At 48.8% G+C, this 20,827-nt stretch overlaps 1 protein-coding gene across 11 annotated transcripts in view; it reads left to right on the top strand.

Annotated features, from left to right (window-relative positions):
- Nucleotides 1-20,827, top strand: part of inpp4b (inositol polyphosphate-4-phosphatase type II B) — a 150,207-nt gene that overhangs the window by 117,115 nt on the left and 12,265 nt on the right. For all 11 annotated transcript variants that reach the window (XM_023799244.2, XM_072707703.1, XM_072707704.1 and 8 more), the window contains 11 exons: nt 2,410-2,540; nt 4,874-4,978; nt 6,943-7,051; nt 11,014-11,197; nt 14,225-14,443; nt 15,220-15,361; nt 16,715-16,887; nt 18,067-18,190; nt 19,537-19,663; nt 19,845-19,985; nt 20,620-20,717. In XM_023799244.2, coding sequence (XP_023655012.1) covers nt 2,410-2,540; nt 4,874-4,978; nt 6,943-7,051; nt 11,014-11,197; nt 14,225-14,443; nt 15,220-15,361; nt 16,715-16,887; nt 18,067-18,190; nt 19,537-19,663; nt 19,845-19,985; nt 20,620-20,717 — 1,553 coding nt within the window. The remainder of the gene's footprint in view (nt 1-2,409; nt 2,541-4,873; nt 4,979-6,942; nt 7,052-11,013; nt 11,198-14,224; nt 14,444-15,219; nt 15,362-16,714; nt 16,888-18,066; nt 18,191-19,536; nt 19,664-19,844; nt 19,986-20,619; nt 20,718-20,827) is intronic.

The raw sequence follows: 20,827 nt of genomic DNA, 5'->3' as shown, positions 1-20,827 counted from the left end.
CGGGAAACTGGGCGATCGATCGGAGCTCGGGGAGGACGATCCATCCCTGGATCGGGGTCTTTCCCATGGGTGTGGCAGTAAACCTAGGCAGAGAGCATGGGGCTGGATTGGGATTAGGTGGGAACTGACTGCATTTGTAGGAGCGTCTGATGCTCCTCCGTGCGTCCATGTTGGCGCACGTGTTCTCACGTAGACTTGATCACGGCCGAAAAACCTTAATGAAACTTATTACCAGCATGTAGTACTACTGTGGAACACAGCGATTGCGATGGTGCCGGATGCACGGCATCAGATGATGATGATTGTTAATTATGGCTTTAATTAATGTTGCCTGCCGGCTTAAAGATACTCGTATTTCTGTTCTGTAGTCGAGCCAGAAGACTTCACGCTTATTTTAGTGATGCTGCGGTTTTCTATACCGTGTCCTGCAGCACTGCGGCTGAATGTTGTGGTTACACTCTGGCAAACAGACTCTTAGGAAAGCTAGTCTGTTCATAGTGGGTTATTTATAAATGCACCTTTGCATCGATGCTTGTGTGCGTTAGATTTTTGGGCGTTTTACATTTATTTCATTAGCGTTCACTTTTTTTGTCCATGTGCACATATTACAAGCAATCTATTGTCAGGGAGTTGGCTAGGTGATGTTGATTGACCACAAACTAGAGCAATCTAGTGACGATTAGAGTAGGTAATGGATTAAGCTACCCTGCCTGGGGCTGCACAGTGTACTTTATCACCAACTTTAATCTTCAAATCAACATGTGCTATGAAACAGGGTTTGCGTCAATTTTCCCGGAAACAAGAACACAGGCATTATTTTGTTCACAATATTATCTTCAAAATACAAACTTATGCTTCCTGCGTTAAAAGATATTTATCTGCTCGCTGCAAATATTACTGAGGCACGCAGGCCTCGAGTGCAAATTTACATAAGAATCAGCCATTGTTTAATATGTAAATTCATCTTCTATTATGGTGGTTAATCCTATTATTAATGAAGCACGTTTCAGAAGTTCTTTTCCAAACATTTGGGAGCCGTGGTCCACCTGTATCCGGCAGATAAAGACTCCATTACCAATGGAAATCCGTCTGGAAGAACTCCCCCCAAAAGGCATGCATGCCGCAAGATGACCCGGAGAGATTTGTCGCCGGGGATTGTTTGATTGGCTGCCCCATATACGCATCATGGATGTTGACAAGGCATTGGGTCTCCTTAGTCGCTTTGGTCCCTACTGGCTTTTCTGTGCCACGCAAAGTCTTTTCTATGCATCATTCGATATGGTGATATCTTCCTTTTCTGGCGGTGGTAGAAGATGGCTGAACTTGTGTTGATGATTTTGATGCCTGTGCCTGCCAGTGTTTATTTCAATGCGGCACATTCTTCGGTAAGACCACAAGTTCCTCGGCCTGCTTCCTCTTGGAGGAATGTCGGTTAGTGCATTTCCACTTGCAGCGTGATACAGCTGTCAGTAAAAATATATATAAAAAAGAGGACGGATGAATGTGTGATAAATTAACCTGTCAACTGGGTTTACATAGAGGAGCAGACAGAGAGAACTTCCATCTTCAAAACCATTTATGTGGATGTCCTTCTGTGTATTTGACGCTCACTCACGCAGGCCAATTTAGGACATCCGACACAGCATGTCTTGGGATTTACGGATGAATATTCCGGGATCCGAAACCCCCAGCGACTGAGGATTTGACATAACGGTACCACCACCTGCTGGGTCACTGTGCCACAGGAAGGGGGCGACGTTGGTCACTTCGGACCCTGCTGTGCGTAACGGCAGGCGGAGCAGCCAACACTGAGCCAGGCCTCGTTAGCGAGTCGTTATCCTCCTTCAGGCGCGTCGGAGGTAGGAGGTTCAGTGTTGCTCTTCTCCAGGCCACCATGAAGTGGCCGAGAAGCATGGAGACAGAAGCTCCTGCCCTCAGGACGACACATTCAGGACGCTCACGCCTTTCGCGGACATCCCTGACAAATGCGTCGAGAGCCAAGTGCATTTGTTTGGGCAGCAAATGATCTAATTAGTTTCTACAGTTTAATTAGCAAAAGTCATAGTGTGGGAAAGCAGCGGAGTTTGCATGCGGTTCAGGGCTTTTGGTTTTTTTTTTTTTTTTGAACCACCGAGAGATGTGGTTTAGTGTGAAAGTAGCAGGGAGGATATATCATGAAGCTTGCTCATGTTTTTAAATTTGTGTCCGACGTGTCGATGCTTTGGCCGAGCTTTGCATTTCCCCCAGGAACCCCCCCCCCCCCCCACACACACACAACGACGGACGGGGAATAATGATAACAGGGCTTCTGTTTTCTGTCCCCCTTCTGGATCACTGAATACGAGGGGAGCTTGGTGAGAGCACCACACAGCAGACGGGTATAACGGTCTCCTCCCTGCCCTCCCCCAGGATAGAGGAGCTGAAGAACCTGGGCGAGCTGTCGCCACACTGGGACAACCTGCGGAAGGAGGTGATCGCCCACTATGGACAAGTCATCAGCAGCTATCAGGAGACGCTTGGGGAGCTCAGCAAGCTAACGGGTAAGCTCCAGTGATAGGCTCCGCCCCTCTGTGGTAGGCTCCGCCTCTCTTTCATAGGCTCCGCCCCTCACTGATAGGCTCCACCCATCATAGCTAGCCTGGTCCCTCCCCTACCTGTTAAGGCCTGCATGCTCATTGGCGTAGAAACAAGTCCTACATTTACAGATTTAGGCTTAAATTTTTGATTCCTCTGCTCTGAAAACACACGAGGGTCAGTAGTTAGAGCAGGTTTTTAAATCTGGCACCGGTGTCTTACTGTGCCGATGTTTTAAGGAGGTCTGGTGGTCGTTTCGGTCGGCCCCACTTTGGGACCTCTGCTCTGGCTCTGTAAAGGCTGCTCCCAGCAGCAGACCGTGTCCGTCCCCGCAGCCGCATGTTAATATGGCCCGTGTGATGCGTTAATAATTCATTTCCGACTGTCAGATTTGAAGTCCGGCATGAACTAAAGACCAGCTGGGGATGGAGAGGAACTTTATTGTCACTCAGATTTACCGAGGGCCGGCGGTAGACTTGTAACGTTCCTTAACAATGATCAAGATCGCTTCTTGTGATGGGAAGAAGGAAAAAAAATAGATGGGGGGTGAAAGTAATTTGATGGGGCCGTGAGGAGCAGGCCGTGTACCTTCCAGGGGGCGTGGCTTCTTGCACGGTCCCAGCGAATCAGGGCTGATCCGACCAGAAAAGCTATTTGAGTACTTCACACATCTTAAGATGACCTTAATCACCCTGGGCTCGTTTACCGTGTTTGTGCTCGCCGGTCAACTTTTCCAAGCATACTGGGGGAACGTTACCTCCTGTTTACTCTTCACGCAGCGTGTTTTCCCCGCAGGGGGACCTCCCGAGTCCGTACTGACGCTGGAGCGCCGCCCACAGCACGCTGCCTTTGCCAAAACGCCGACGTGCTTCATATCGATTTCCAGTTTTTAATATTATTAAAGGGAAGAGCATGTTGTTCCTAGAAAATCGCCACCTTCGGCGTGGGTCGCGGTAGCGGGCCGGTCGATCCTCAGAGCCAGCGTTTTTCCTTCCCGTTAATTTTTAATTGGATCAGCTGACCATGGGAAGCACGGCTAAATCGCTTCCCGAAATGATTGCGTTTTCCGCGGTTTGCAATCAGATCAGCAAATGGCCCTTTTGCTTTTGTCATTGCCTCCTGGTGACTCTGGTCAGCAGGCAGCTGTTTTGATTGGACCCCCCCAGGAGAAGATGACACCGCCGCCCATTGATTGGCCATTTGCGCTGTGCCCTTTTTTGGGTCACGTTGCACCAGAACACAGCATGCTGGGAAAATTATATGCTGCTTAAATTAACTTAAAATTTACTGTACGTCTGCAGTGAATAAAGGGAAATTAGCCTGAACAAACCTGTAATACAGCTCAGAATGACAAACACAGGTGCTTCTGAAATTTTATATGGCTTAATTATATATTTGGGAATTTATGGTATTTGCGATAATTTGTGTTACTTTCGAGTGTTACTAATTAATTTATCCTGCGGGGATTTGATTTGTATAATCGGTACTTAAGACTCTTGCTGCTGGGATTTGAACAAGTCACCTTAATCGGTCACAGGATCGGATCCTTAACCACCACGACAGCTGCTGCCCCGAGAGCACGAGCCCTGCATTGCGGAAACGCCCCTCAGTCATGCATTTCAGCCACCCAAAGAATTTGGTATTTCGGGAACTGTAGCCTAGAACTCTTCCTGCACTTCCTGCGGGTCTCTGGATTGTGGCTCTGACCCCCTCCAGCTCCTTTAAGGCTCCCCCTCCCGCCCCGACCTGCTCTGTACCCTGCTCACGTGCGAGCCCTGCAGAACAGACCCCAGGCTGGGGGACGGTCTTAGCATGTGGAGGAGCGTGCCGGTGGACTTCGCTCTGTCCTTCCCGTGCCCGTAGTAAACATCAATCAAAGTCAATCAAGCGTTCTGCAAAGCATCACGGGTTGTTTTTTTTGTTTTCTTTTTAACTGGAGGTCGTGGTCACCTTATCTGTCACCTGCCAGAATCTGTAGTGGATCAGAGAGAGACGTGTGACCCCCATGTTGTGTCCTTAACCCAAAACGCATAACTGAGACGTCTGTGTGACTGTCACGTCAGTGGCATAAATTGTTTTAACATTTATATTTACATGTATTTAATTGCAGATGCATTTCTCCAGTCTTTCCTCTATTATTTAATTAAAAATGTTCCTTTTTGATGTTCATACATCCACAAACACGAAGCTAATACCAGCCATTCCCAGAGTCTCTATAATCCGGAATGTTCAGTGCAGGCCCCTTGATTACTTTGTCTTAATCGTTCTTTTCCCCTCCTTCTCTTGTTTTGCTCCTCAGGGCCGTCTTTCAAGCCCAGCTGCCATAAAGGGCAGAAGTATTTGGAGTTCGTGCCTATCAATCTGCACACCCAGAGGATGCGCGTCACATGTCCGCGGGGAGCAGGTGCGTCTGTCCGCTCGCCGCAGCCGCCCGGACTCGGGCCGTCAGCGCAGGTTGGCGCCGGTGAGTGAGAGCCGCAGTGCGCTCAGGCGCTGAGCTCCAGGGTAAGTGAGACGGACAGTTTAGGAGTCCCGGCCGTGCGGAGTCCGCCCCCCTCCCCCTCGCTCCTGACGCGGTGGAGACAGCTAGCTAATGCGGTTAGCGAGAGGTCACCGGGGAGCCAGCGGCTAAACGCTAACAAAGAAGGACAGGATAACCGGGCCGCGGCGTAGTCGCCTCTCAGCCCCAATTTCTCCCAGAATGCCGCTCTGCAGATGTAGCCCTGCCGCAAGCCCTCTCGGTTTTTGCTTCCTGTGACTGACACTGTCATTTCCAGAAAATAACAGGGACCCAGATGGTGATTTGCAGAAGTAAACCTTAAACCGAGGGGGGGGCGTACGCACCAGAGACGGTTTGTTGTGGAGAGAGGGTACGATGGCCCTTGTGTTCTGGACACTAGGGGGCGCTGGTACGTTCCTCCCAGTCACAACCTGACGCTTTTGCCATATAAATAGTGACTATAACCTTTTCCCCGCTTTTGTTTTGGCTGCTAACATTTTCCACGCCGAAGACGTTCTCGGCGGCCTGTCAGATGCCGGCATCGCGGGCAGTGGAATCGGTAGAGCATCAAATGGATCGACCTTTGCGGTCTGCCTGCCCTTTTATCGTCTCGTCCCATTTTACCGCGTAAACCCGACGGCATTCAGTGGCGTCACCTCAACAAGTGCCGATTTTTACACAGAGGTATTTCTGTTTATTGTGTTGAATATGCGAAGGTGTACAGAGTGACGGAGATCCCTTTATGGGCACGGAAGTGTGTTTATTTCGGGAGTGTAACGTAACGTACACTTTATCTTATTCAAACAAAACTCGCCGACGGGTTAAGTGTGAATTATTTCGAGTTATCACTGCATTTTCAGTTCTTTTTTTTTTTTTTTTATGCGGTTCAGTGGGTGACCAGAAGGTCCTGTGATCAGAAGGTCGCGGGTTCAAATCCCCAGGTCGGCAGGGTGATGTCACCATCGGGCCCCTGAGCGAGGCCCTTAAGCCCCAGATTCTCCAGGGATGGGCTGACCCTGCCTTCACAAAAACGTACATCGCTTTAGATAAAAGCAGCTGTGAAATAACAAAACAAAATAAAATCTCCAGGACGGTCGGCACTCGGGACTCCCGGGGTCCGATCAGGTCGTCTTTTTGGTGTGTTTTGCCGGCCCCGCTTACCGCGCTCACTCCCGCCTGCTCCGGCACGCCTGCGGGCTCATCATCCCTCCTGCCCACATACGCTGCCTCTGGGTTTGTTTTTCCGCTGTGGAGAAACCAATTAGGGCTCAGTTTAAAAAGCTGGTCACCTTGACGCCAGCTGTTAGCGCCTCGTCACGGGGGGTCGTTAGCGCTGGAGACGGAGGCGCGGCCTCGGGGACCGCACGTCTCCGCATGACGCCCCTACTTTCCGCCGTGGGAAAGTCTTTAATTGCTGTCACACGTCCCCAGAGGCAGGACTTCCTGAAACTTCCCTGTCTCTGTGTCAGCTAGTCACAAAGGGGACAAAAATGATGTCGTCTTTAGCATATTTTTACCCTTTCGGTTGCACCCCCAAAGAGCGCAGAGAGGCCTCGGTCCCTGGGCTGCTGAGGTCGAAATCTTACTTGTAAACTGGGTTCAACGGGGCCAATAGCTCCTCCAAAACGTCTCCGCCAAATCCCCGTATTCTCAGGAAGCCTCACCTGTATAATGACCGTAAGACTCCATCTCTTCAGGGAGGAGAAGGGATCCGCTTGCTGGCACGAAGGGTCTGGGAGGTGTGGTCTTCTGTCAGGCCTGGGGGTATGATCTGTAGCCAGGCCTGGGGGTGTGGTCTGCAGCCAGGCCTGGCATGGGGACGTTTGGATGGGTGGGGGGTACTCAACCTGTCCTGTGTCTCCCCACAGACACCATGTATGACATCATCACGGTGGGGGCCCCGGCCGCCCACTCCCAGGGCTTCAAAAATGGCGGCCTGCAGAGGCTGCTCAGCCGATACGAAGCAGAGAAGAGGAAGTAAGTGCATGCCTCGCCGGCACCCCCTGCTGGCTGAGGTCTTATTCCGGTAAAACCTGAGATATGATGGTATAAAGCAGGGACCGGTGTGTGTGCAGGTCTTTGGGATAACCTGTAGGTCAGCTGTACAAACCCAGGTGTGAGGACTTTTCAGCCAATCAGTCCTCTAATTAGTAATCTAATTAGGGAGTTGCAGCGAAACCCACATACACACCGGCCCTTTGTGGATAAGATTGCCCACCCCTGGTATAAAGCTTCCTAAGCCATGTTTGGTAAAAATGTATGTCATAAAAGTATGACGTTCACCTGTTTCTGCAGGGCCGCCAGGTAGAAGCCCATCAGTGGTTGTGGGTTCTGGGAAAGAATAATTGCAGACTGAAATGAGAATAAAAATAATAATAATAATAATGTGGTTAATTTCAGTGCCTTCTGCACATGCACCAGTACACAGGAATGCTTCTATTTATAACACTTGCTCAGTGATACAGTGACTGCCAGCCATGGGATTCAAACCCACAACATTCCAGTGCTGCCATCTCCATGCCCCGGGACATTGAATCCTGCCTTTTTAATTCGATGGCTCATTTCCGCTCATGCCGCCGCCCTAGTGGGTAGAGGCAGCTAATTAGTGCGTCACGGTTTATTGGGCCTCTGTGATTTGGCGAGCGGCGGGGCGGCGCGGAGCCCTCGTTAGCGGGCGGGGATCCCGCGGAGGCTGCCGGCGGGTCCTCCCGTCTGCTCCGCGGTTTTCCTCGACTCGGGGATCTGACGCGATGGCTCGATTTACCCCCCCCCCCCCCCCGCGTGGGACAACACCACATCGTTTGGAAAAACGAATTACAGTTGCATCCCTCTTCATTGGAGCAGGGATTACATTGCCTGACTCTGACGGACTCTGTCGGGACTGGTGGGAGCCGGTCTCTTTTGATTGGATAGTAGTGGTGAGAGAGGTGTGGCCCTGCGAATTTGGGCCGCTGTCGACCCGCCGTAAGGGTCTGGTTGGCCTTTGTTCGCGAGATATCAGACTGAGTTGGCCTCGGATCCATTTTTCGGCAGCTGCTGAGGACCCAGCCGGCCTCACTGATGCTCCCCTCGGGGGGTTATCCGGGTCCCACCCCCTGCGGGACGCCTTTGAGGCTGGGGTGCGGCCATTTCTCCTCCGTTAATCCGGATGTCGCTCCGCCACGGTGATTTTTAAAAAGCCCTTAATTTCTCATTTCCTCTTAATTGAACCCTGGAGACATTGTTTTAATAGGAGGAATGTGATAATCTGACCGTAATAAGGTTCCCTTCATCATCGAGGGTCTCCAATAAATTCAGCTCACTTGGCAGGGTTTCCCCACAATCAGGGCCTTTCGCATTAAGGTAGGAATTCTGCAAACGCTTGGCCAGAGATTAGGGCTTCGTAGCGTTTTAAAGTTTGACGGATGGATGTTATTCCTGCTAAAGCTGCTGAAAACAAAATAAGTCCCTGTGGCTTTTTTGTTGGCTGTGTGTGTATGTGTGTGTTTTAAAGAAAAATATAGACAGAAACAAGTTCACTAGAGTCAAAGCCTGAGAGTGGAGAAAAAGCACTTTCCTGTCAGGAATTTAGTGTTTATTTTATTTTCGAAGCCTTTTTGGTGGCAGGAAGTAGCTGCAGCTTCGGCACACAGATCGAGCTGCTGTTTCCTGTTGGTATCTCAGGGGTCAAAGATCAACGTCTGCGGGCCAAGCAACTTCACGGTTGACGATGACAGCTTGTAGCTTAGTGGTTTTCCTTTGAAATCCAGGGTGGGGCCTCCTGTTGTACCTTTAAACGTGATATTTCACCATGATGCTTAAGTTCGCTATGTTCAGAATGGATATTAACCTCCTGTTCTTAATTAGTCATGCGCTTCAGATGACTGGTTTAATGAAACGATAATTCATGCCTCTTGTGTTTCTCGCATTATTCATGATCTATTCCTATTGGTTGTTTCTGCAGGGAGAAAAAATGGGGAAATATTTTAGCGTGTTTGACGGTTTAGCTGTGCCTGTTTCAGTTTACGGATCCTGACTTGTTGAGTCCCACGGCGGGGTTGAGCATTTCGCGTGGATCAAAACTTTACGATCGCGGTGGATACCGAAAGAGAGAACAATGATTGACGTTTTATGTGAATTTAGTCAAGAGATGTTGCTTAGTATAGTATCTAAGGGTCTGGTTTTGTCTGGTTGACTGGGCATTGGAGGCACTTCGTCAAAATTAACGTGAAAAAATGTTTGTCGTCGGAATTAGTTGCGAAGGCCGGAGAGAGCTAGCTTTCCCAGAATGCGCACCTACGCAAACCTCTCCCAGCAGTCCGTCCGCATGCCGTGTTTGCTCGTTCTGGGTCCCTGGCTCGAGTTGGGCTGTCCCGGCCGCCTGTGACAGTCGAGCTCCCCTCTGTAGGCACATGCTGTAGCAGAGGCAGTCAGGGACTGGGACAGGGCAGAGCTTAAAGCGGCAGGACCGCCGCGATGGCGCCATACCGGTGCATTATGGGAAGGGGTCCGTGGAGGGCAGCCTCCCAGTAAACCAGCCCCATAACCTTACTCTCATTCCCACAGCCCTCTTTCATCTTTATTCCGTTTTTCCATGTTTTTATGTTTTCATGTAACATAAATCAAAATAAAGCTTTTGCCGCTCTCATTGCCGGATCACACAAAATACTTCTTAGCTTTCAGTTTCCTAAGAGTGACCCACTCCACGGCAGTTAATATCTCTGGAGAACAGTGGTAAAAACAGAAGAGTTAATGTATGTAATAAATATTTTACTAGAGTACGGAGTTTCTGCAGTCAAGGCTTTGATTATCGTTGAATTGGAGTGGCCAGGGAGGATGGCTTGGCAAGCACAGGGCCGGGATTTAAGGCGTCATGTGAGCGCCACGGTGCGATTCAATTTGCAGACGCCCCCACTCTGGTTAATGGGGCACGTTTGGGTTTTTGTTGTAGCTGCCAGAGGGTGTTCAGTGCTGACGATGGCGGGCGGCACGCGTGTGAGATCACACCCCGGCACGCCCTGCCCTGCCTTTCGGCTCCAGCTCCGGCTGAAAGGGTGTTTTTGGTTTTTTTTTTACGTTGGCCACAAGTGCCACTAATTACCGCTTCTATCAGCCTCACGGGACCGGGCCGGGCAGGAAGGCACCACACATCCGGATTATTCCAGAACAAGAATATGGTGACTGCGAGTCACATTGTCCTAGCTGAGTAGGGAATAAAAAAAATGGCCGCCTGGAGTGGAATTAGTTACCAAGATGTTGCTGATATGTCTAATAAAGGAGTATATAAAATATATGATATACACCAGATGGGTTTTAAGGGGATTAAGGGGAACCCTAATTAATATGTTAACATGTATATCATCAAGTTATTTATGAAAACCCATGAATAAGTCATAAGTAAGTCCAAATTTAAGTAGTTTTCAGATGTGCCTGACTGGCTAGGTAAGTTACTCTACTTGTTAATCTCCTGAAGGACACGGCCTGGCTGACAGGCAGGTTAAATAGTATAAAAAAAAAATACATCCCCTTCCCTTTGCAGGGATCCTGAACTGGCAGATGTTTAATCAGCAGTTCGGGTTACTTAACCTCCACCCTGGGCACCACCTGCTGAGCCGCTCCCTCTACTGGACATCTGCGGTACTGTAGGCCTCAGCAGAAGCCCATCGATTTGGGTGTAAATTCCGCAGATGCAAAGCTCGTTCCATACCGATCTCTTCTGTGTGCCACCAGGGGAAATTTTCAGCTTGTAAAACACTGCTGCAGCCCCCACGCACTTCTAGTCCTGTTTCTTCAGCGGAGGGGGGGGGCATGTCTGTTTTTAGACACTGTTGTTAGTTATGGTTTAAAGCAGCTGAACCCCCCCCCCCCCCAATTAAATTCAGCTTCAGAGATGGGATGGAAGGTGCAGAGTGGCGTGGATGCTGGGTCCACGATTGAATGACCCCCTCCCCCCATTTCAGCTTCAGCACGGCATACCAGTGCATCTACTACTCCCCCGAGGACACAGCCAAAGCCCGCCAGGTCCTCACCAGCATTGGCCAGCTGTACCCCCTCATCTCCAGCCTGGCTGACCGCCTTCTAGAATCTGCCCAGCAGCAATCTCTCGACCGCCTGAAGGAGGCGCTGCAGACGCTGTCTGACAAGGTGAGTCATGCCTGAGTTTAACATGGGAGTCAACCACGGACTGACCTTGTTTACCGCCACTCTAACCGCGCTCTAACCCCCTGCTGGCCACAAATAGTTACTGCACTAAATATGAAATACTGGCATTCCTTATTTAGGAGAAGCTGAAGAAGTGTGTTCTGCTAACCAAAATAGCTAGCTAACATTATGTGACTCTATTCACTAGCTGTTTATTTGGTTTTCGAAGATTCGGGGGGGGGGGGGGGGGCGGGGTCTGACGTGCATTTTTGAGTGGGGCCCCCAGACGCAGCAGCCCACCAGTACCCAATTCTCATTGCCATTCATAGCTTATTGCACTAGAACAATGGGAAGGAAGTCACTTTGGCACAGAAAGAAGCTGCCAGAATGGGGATTCTTAGGCTGTGTCAGAGAACGCTGCCCGGATCCTTTCACGCTGGGGCTTTTTGGCGCCTCTTGAACCTCAAGCCGAACCAGCATCCTCTCATCAGGAGCTCGGATCTCTGCACTAATCTCCGAGCGGTTCCCCGATCGGGTCGGGTCCGCGTTATGAATGCATTATGCTAATTCCACTCTGTAGGGTTAGGAGTTGAAATTGAAACTGAAATTGCTTAACGTGACCACCGTGGGGTCGGTCGTTGTGCAGGGCGTGGGGGGTGGTGGGGGGTTGGGGTCGAGGTGGTTAATAGCACCCCGTGTGGGCCGTCCCGTGATTGGTCGCTAAATGCCAAAGTAACTAGATAAATTGCAGCCGCCACGGGTTTATAGACTTTGTTTTATCGGCGTAATTAATGAATTGCATCTGGTGCTGTCAGATTGCAATCTGCTCACTGAGATTGTTCTTGCCACCGCGGAATAGAGCCCAATCAGCTGGCTTAATTGGTACATTCGGTTCGTGGCAGTCGCCCTGGCGCCCTGATTAAAGAAGTGGCCGGGATGGGCCGGTCAGCTCCGTGGCGTTTGATTGGAGGGGGCCGCGCCTGGTTGTTGCGGGGGAGGGGCAGCGGGCCGGCCGCTTCGCCTTCGGGGATTCGCCCGCAGTCCAGCAGGTGGCCAAAGGGCCCTCTGTCGTGGGGGAGCGCACCGATTCCCAGACGCTCCAAGGCAGAATGCCAGTTTTGAGATGTGCCAGAACATTAGCGGCTGGAACAGCAAGGCTCCGTCAACAGAGGAGGGCCGCCTGCAGCCCTTTCACTAGGGAGTCACTCCCGTCACTGGAATCTCAGTGCTTTTATCGAGGACTAGGCAGGAGCGCAGCTGCTAATTACAGTGAACTGGGACGTAGAGGGCGGGGGGCACGCGCCCGGGATGCACCCATGCATGCACAGTAGCTCAACAAGTAGCAACAATGCAAAGGTTAAATGAGTTAAATGTGAACTGTAAACAGAAATCTGGGGGACAGCAAGCTGGGCTTAGGTTCGAGCTGTGCGGCATTTGGGTTTGTGTTAGTGTTGGGGAGAGTGGGCTCGATCCGAATGGATCGTTCCGGAAGTAGACTGTGGTTCCAGAGCTCTTTTCGGGGCCGGTGATTTAAGTATCTTCTTTTGGCACCGACGCTGTACTTGGTCCCAGGGATCTCATTCTTGGTCGTTAGGGTAGCCTGACTGTGGATTAGTCATGGATACAAACCGCACTCAACCGCTCAACTGCATGCTCAGCTGGGGTCCATCGGCTTTTACAGGCTGTTCGAATATTTGCCAGGCATAAAATAATAGGAGGCCCCAGAGCTCCAAGCTGTCTTTCTGTTAATAAAGTTGGAAATAATTACAGCAGTGATGTAAATCTCGCCGACTCCAGAGGGAAGCTGGTGGCTGGGCGTGTGGGTAGTGAAACGTACGTCCATAAGAGCCTGATAGCGGTTCACTGAGTCAGCTTGGGATTATGGGAAATATTCCACAGGGACAAGAATAGTGTCCACGGGGACTTATGACCCCCCACCCCCCCTTAGCGAGCGCAAGGTTTATCATACCAAGGTTGAGGTTTTCGAATCGTAATAGTAAAATTGCAAACTATGTGCTCTGCTTCAGATAAAAATATCCATTTGTCCGTCTGCCATTGTTTATTCCATACAGGCTGTTAGTTAGATAAAAATACCTGCCAAAAATACCAGCTAAAAATACCTGCTAAAGCATTTCAGTTAATAATTGAAAGGGTGGATTGTGTTTAATATTGTGCATTTTGTGTAATATAATAAGTTGCATTCAATAATAAAAGAAAGTAATTTAATGGGATATTTATTAGTGTTTTCCTCACAATAAATTTTGTAAGATTTATTATTTATTCATTCAATATAAATAATATAAATATGATTATTTTTGGCTGAATGTTTTCCAGCCTGGAGGCTGGTTTCATTAATCCCAGGCAGTCACTTATGGAAATTACATAAACATATTCATTATTTACTTTTTTAAATGGCACTATCAGGTTTGTTTATGTGCCGTAATCTAGGATCGCATCTGGCGGTGTGATTGAGCATCAGAGCCACATGGGTTTGGTGCTTTTTGCACCTTGTCATGACCTGTTCATGGTGTCAAAGTACTGTTGTCACCGCTGCTGCTTATAGGCACAGCACAACTTGACCCTCAATTTCATCACCTCAGGCTTCTTCCTTCTCCCCCCTCCCCTCCCCTCCCCCCCCCCCCCACCCCCGATGTGTTTCCGCTCTGTTTAAATAACAGTGGGGCCTCAACTGACCCCAGGTTACCTTTGGGGTCCCGGGGAGGAGGGTGGGGTGTGCTGCTGGGTTATTGGTCAGAGAAACGTAACTGTAAACAGAATCAGCTTTGGGTATTTGGATTGGTTCTAGGGGTAGAGTTTTGTAGCTATGCCTCTTGGGTAGCCCTGTCATCCAATCAGGCTTGGCTTCCTTCAGATGTTGCCAGCGAATGGGTTCGTAAGTTTGCAGACCTGATTTGTCACCTGTTTTGCAGCAAGGCGGGCTCCTCCTTATCACCGTGCCAACCGAATCAGCCAATGGCAGCATCTGAATCCCTCTCTTGCTCCCCCCCCCCCCCAACCGCCACACTGCAGACGGAGCAGTTCGTGCACGCCCTGAAGGACGAGCTGGTGAAGACAGCCCTCCTGGCACTGCACACCGCACGCCCCGGCTACGTCACCAAGCTGGGCCCCCCAGTCTGCAATAATGTGGGGCGGCCTGGAAGCGAGACCCCCCCCACAGCAGACAGCCCCACCTCTCAGAAAGCCCAAGACTCCATACCCCACCACTCTGAGTATGACGAGGAGGAATGGGCAAGTTTAAACTAACCCTTCTGTCTGATAAGATAAGATTAGATAAGTTAGGATGGGATAGATTTTTATTGATGCCCATGAGGTTAGGTACAGCAAAGAAAAATTTAGGTATAAATAAATACAACCAGGATAACATATGTAAGAGTAGACAGCGAGTATGTGCAAGTAAAAATGAAACTGAGTAAATAAGAATTGTACAAAGAAATAAATAAGAATTGTACAACGATATGCCACTATTGTAATAACTGTGCAAATGTCTGTTGTGCAAATGCCCGTCAGCATCAGCTCGTTCTCTGTTTCTGCATGTAAACTGAAAGGCAGCACTCAGAATCTGAATAAAAGGCAGATGCGCTGTTAACGATGTTCTGTCAGCATGAGCGGCTGTCAATAAAGTTAACTGCCTGTGACATAAAAATTTCAAATAAATCTATCATATTTGTTTTTGAGAAGTCTTATGCCCCAGTTGCCTGAATCGAGAGATTAAAATTAGACATGAAAGTATTTACATGCCTGTGTTGTGCTGATGAGAGAGATGCTTTTTGGATAAATTACCATGAATTGGGATAAATTACCATGCATTGGCAGTAACTGGATCAGCTGAGACCCCTGGCGCGTCCCATTGGTTGAAGCCATTGGTGATTGACAGCGCATGGCCCTCCCCACCCATGGATTTGGAAGCCTCTGATTTAAACAGGACAGATGAGGGACAGATGAGGGTCATGCTGACAGCCGAAGGGGGCGGGGCTTAACCGCTGTCCAATCTCTGGATGCTCTAGGACAGGGTGTGGGCAAACGTCGCCAAGGCCCTGAACTGCATCATCGCCATGGTGGACCAGATACGGGAGAGCCACGGCGACGAACCAGAGGCGGTGCCATCGGAGGCGGCCCTGACTGAGGCCACGCCCCCTCTGTGCCCTGGTAAGCCACAGCTTCCTTCATTATGTTTCATTTTTCTTGGGTTTTCCCCCATATTTTGTGTCGTCAGCTTCCAGCTGTCAATCACAGTTGGAGGGGCGGAGGCTCGGCAGAGTAATCCCTCCGGGGCCCCGTGGGGGCGATGACGACGCGTGCTGACGTTCAGGCAGAGAGGGGCGCCCGCGGGAATCGGTCACGGTCACCGACAGCAGGCCGTGGGTTAGCAGTATGCCGTCTCTCCGCCCCGTACAGAGCGAGCTGGTGCTTTTTTGACTCTTCCTGCTTTCTTCAAAGCTTCCATTTCACTGGGCCTTGTAAAATTTGAGGTGTCTGTCAACCTGTGCAGCAAACTGTTACGACGATAGAGGAGTCCTTAGTCAGCCGTTCTAGAGCTTGAGAACCAGTCTTTTTAAGAAAACGGCCTTTCTAACGATTCAGCAGTACGTGTAAAACTAAATAGCATGATTATGTGGAGTAGACTGGCACCTAGTGGCTACTTATATTAATGTTACTGCCGCTTACTCCGAGAGCTCTCTGTCGTTCCCTCTTTGGGGTATCGTAGGATAATCACTCTATACTGACTACATCATTGCCATTAAGAAATAATTTGTATTGCTAACGTCCTGAAATAAATCGTCAGCTAATTATGGATTCCATTAATATTTAATAACTATGTGTAAAAAGGAGTCTCAGTTTCTCTTAAGTGCGATAACTGTAAATGGACTCTCAGAGCAGCGCTGCCACTCTAATCTGCCCCAGAACATGTGGATCACCAACATTTGGGTTTTTTTTTTAAATTTACAGCAGCCAGACTTGGGACAGTGTGGTGACTTCCTACACCCGACCTGCCGGCTGATGTGTTCCCTCACATTTTCTCGTATTCTTTCTTCCTCCCTGCTATCCAGAACATTGCCGATGTGCCGCCTGGTGTACACTCACTGTCACCCTCTAGTGTTTGGAAGATGAATGACGGAACAACCCGCTTCTCGGTTTAGAGTAAATAAAGTGCTTAGTTATAATTACTATTGTCCCCTTTCCCTATGGTGCATATCTTGGTTTGAAACTCCGGTCCCGTGGATGTTAGGAGTTAACTCTGAACTCTGAATCTAGTTATTGACGGAAAAATATTGCACATAGCAACACCATTCCAAAGGTTAGTTTCGGTCTGAGTGATAGGGAAATTGATAGGGACATTCCGTGTCTCAGAATGAAATACATTTTTTTCCAGGACAGTTGACCAAAATGTGGGAGTGGTCCTGGAAATTGCTGGACGGGTGGCGACCTGTAGAAAAACTACTCTTTCGCTGTCCGTTCTGGGAGCTGACTGCAGGGGGCGCTATGCACTTTGTTTCCCAGGGGACTGGCCGGAGCAGCTGCGCCCCCTGGTGGACGTGCTGAAGGGCTGCGTGACAGAAGTGGCGGACCGTGCCAGGAAGTCCATGACGTTCGTGCTGCTGCAGGAGGCAGTGTGCAGCATCCCACAAGGCCTGCTGCTGAAACAGAGGCGGGACGTGGTCTTCAGTCAGGCCGTGGGTATTCGCCCATCACCCTGCTAGGCAGCTCGCCCTGCATCCAGTTGTTTTTACTTGGAAGAAAGCAAAGGAGGGGATATTTTTAGGCCTGGGAATGAGAGGCTAGCAGACTGGGTGCCGGTTTTGTGTTCTATTTTCTGTACTAACAAATGCTGAATTTTCAAGCTTTCCAGGCAGGAGGGCTTGCAGGAGTCTTGCCGCATCATCAGTCATTTGACCTGCGGTTTCTTGGGCAATGAAACATGGGACCGGTCTGGATGCTTCCTTAATTGTCTGGCGAACGCTTGTCTGTCTGTCAGGCTTTTCCTAATCTTGCTTACGGCGTGTGATCGCTTGTGAGTGAGTAATCGGATGTGAAAAATATCAGAGTATAGCACGTATCAGGGTGTCTTTCCTCAGCGTCTTACTTGGGCAGTTGGTTTGTTTTTCTTTCTATTAATTGCTTAGTATCCAGCTGTATCCATGAATTTAAAAAGCTGGACTGTGTCATGCAGCAAACCAAAATATGAACTTGGTTGTGATGTCTCTGCTTGACCATTAGGGGGCACTGGCGTCAGAGCAACCTAACAGTGTAACGCAGATGCCACTCACGGTTAATGTTGTGTCAGTGCTGACTTTGCACTGTGTAAAGCATGTAACCGCAACTGCAATTTGTTAGCTGTCACAGGTGATATGAACATTTTTAAGTATGCTTGTAGGTAATGTGAGGATTAATAGCTGCATTGTGCAGAAGTTGTAACGTAAGGCCTGGAATCAAACATTTGGATACATTTGTCTTAAAAAGTGTCGTAAAAAAGTTTGCCTTTTCATTACCACCCTTCCTGTGTAGACAGCATTTTGAGGCGCTTGTTGTTGTTATGCTGGGTTGTGTTGGTGTTCCTGGAAACAGCAAGAGTTCATTGTGAAAGTAGATCGAGCATTTGGTGTGTGTGTGTGTGTGTGTGTGTGTGTGTGTGTGTGTGTGTGTGTGTGTGACAGCCTGGCGTCTTTAGGCGGAAGAACCTCCGTGAGATTCACACGGCCGTTCACCCCAGGTCACATGACCGCCCGGGGAAACCGGTTATGATGCACGGGATTAAATGGGCCATAAAAACACTCCAAGATGTGCCCTGGGGATGCCCATTTTTTGCCCTGGACACAGTCGGCAGCTTGTAATTGGCCTCCCTCCCCCCCCAGCTCGCCGCCCTGACCTGCGGCTTCCTCATGAGGCTCTACGCCGGCGTGGAGGACAAAGGTTTCCTGCAGCAGCTGCACGTCGTGGGCCTGGTGGCTCAGTTCGAGAGTCTCCTCAGCACCTACAGTGGGTGGCCCCCGCCGTTGACCCCCTCCTCGCTTCCCTCTCATCCAAGTCGCCTTCTTCAACAACCCAAAAATAATCACACGTCTATAAACACAAGTGACACAGCGGGGACAGTATAAAGTGCATGCAGTTCCTGGCGGTTCTGGGGAGGGGTTCCTGGAACCTCTTATGTTTATAGGACTATGAAAGTCTGATACTGCCTAATATAAAGAACAGTGCAGCTGAAAACGAAATGAAAACAATGAGGCATGTACTTTGCCTGTGGTTTAATAATTACCAGGAAAATTTCTGTGAGCTTTCAGTCTTGTATACACTACTGTGGAAGTCTAAGTCTTAGGCAGTCACAGAACATGTTTAAGGCTATATCTTGGTAGAAATTGTGTGTTTGCTCAGAAAGAAACGCAATTTAACATTATAATATATGCAAAGTAACAGCAACACAATAGAAAATAAACAAGAATTTTATCTTGTTTTCCAGAAAGTTTCCTTGTCGTATAGCTAAATAAGCTGCACTGCAGTTCCTAACCTCCCCCTTAGGGGATCCGCAGCCATTTTATATGTTTGCCAAATTTCCCCACCAGTTCAAATAATTCACTAATTCATTAAATAATCCAGGGTGGAATTAATTAGCCAATCAAGGTGTGCTAGTGGTAGAATCAAACAATACATGGGAGTACTGGGTGGCCGCTGCCAGTACTGGTGTGATTTTAGCAGAGGGTTTGAAATGGCGAAGCTGACACAATTTGACAGGTATAATATCATAGTCTTAACACCAACATGAAGATCATTCAAACATAATTTTTTATGACTGCCTAAGGCTTTTGCACAGCACTGTCGTAAGTGACTAAATAGTCCTTACCAAAACACACCCATAATCCTCTTCTCTCTTAGAGCGCTCAATGACAGTGTTGTGTTTGATGATGTCTCACCCCCAGTCCGTATTATCTGTTCCATTATAACTAACTTGCCGCACTGGTTATGAAAGGGATAGTGGAATTGAAGAGCAGATTTCCGAAACACTCTGTCTCTTTTTTTTGGTGTGTGTGTGTTTGAGATGCGAACACCAGTGACCTAAAGTCAAGTTTCTTCATGATACGTTACAGTACAGGGAACCAAAACTTACCCAGCAGTCATGAAATCCAACAGGACTTTCATAAAATTTTCAGAAATGGTTCGTACTTACAGATAAATCCTGTCCACGTATCCCATGTCCTGAGTGCGAACTGGAGAGTAGCTTTTCATTTATTGCCCCCGATCCTGCATACAGCTTGGGGCCACTGTGAAACATCCCATGTTTAGATGATCTTATAAGTCTTCTGTCCCCCCCCCCCCCCCCCCCGGCCCAGGTGAGGAGATCGGCATGCTGGAAGACATGGAGGTGGGCATTTCGGACCTGCGAGGAGTCGCGTTCAGGATCACGGAGGCCGTGTCGCACAACCCCGCTTACTTGCAGCCTCTTATCCTCGGCAGACGGTATGACCTCGCCCACCCACCCCATTGAGGGCGGGGCAGCCCATGTGTCCATCACCAGCCAATCAGAAACACTTGCCGATCTCTACATAAGGGGCATGAAGCCTGCCGCAACACACCAGTAGCGTTGCATCCACAACACGGGTTGATGAACCCTAACTCCGTCCTTCCCGCTTTGTTCCAGGGACCACTACACTGTCGAAGTGCCGTTACCACCCGACGTGTTCCAGGCGTTACCCAATGAGATTAAAGACGGAAAGCCCTTACAAGTGTATCCAGTGCTCTTTAACATTGGTATAAATGAACAGCAGACAATTGCAGAAAGGTATGATACGGCTGATTGGATGTCCTTAGTAACTCCAGAGAATCCTATTTCAGCTTGACAGTTTAGGCACCTACTCCAATGTTGTTGCTCACCAATCAAGACCTTGTAGATGGGTTTTACCGAAATTAACTTGGATGGTCACAGGTGCTTGTTATTCAGTTAAGGATGTGTACGGACCTAACAAATCAATGTTTTAGTTCATTTCAAGCCACATTATAATAAGCAAGACTGAAACGTGATCACTGTTTTCACAAAGACGTCAGAGATTCCAGTGCGGTAGACGTTCTGTTGGGCCACAAATGTTTTGAAAGAAATTTAGCATCGAGTGCAGAGTTCTTGGTCATATTGTTTGGTGAGGAGATACTCGATTCATACTTGAGTCATAAATATTTCCTCGTACACCCAAAATCTAAAAATACCTGTGCAAATTTTTTTTTGTCATCTACATTAATTAGTCATACACAATTAGTCATGCAGAAACCAGCCCTATAGCAATTCCAGTGTTGTTAGTTTTTAATTAACTGCACCTAGTTAATAATACTATTGGAACGTCGCATGATACATTTATAGTCGACAGAAATGTGCCAAAATATTACATAGAAACTAGCGTGTTAATTGTGATGTCTTTGTCCAGGTTTGGGGACATTTCTTTACAGGAACGAATAAACGTGAAAAACTTTGAGACTTTAGATGGCTACTACAAGTCCCTAAGCGACAAGGTGCCACTGGAATGTAAGTAGTTGGTCCAAACTTCATGGTTAACTGCAAATTGTCGGTGAAGATACACATAGCTGTCACCTTTCTTAAGCAACACTGCACCATTTCCGAACAAGCTGGGACGC

The sequence above is a fragment of the Paramormyrops kingsleyae genome, chromosome 25 (genome assembly GCF_048594095.1).
Source record: "Paramormyrops kingsleyae isolate MSU_618 chromosome 25, PKINGS_0.4, whole genome shotgun sequence".
Classification (NCBI taxonomy): Eukaryota; Metazoa; Chordata; class Actinopteri; order Osteoglossiformes; family Mormyridae; genus Paramormyrops; species Paramormyrops kingsleyae.
The sequence above is the reverse complement of the archived record's forward strand: the minus strand, read 5'-3'. Positions and strand labels throughout refer to the sequence as shown.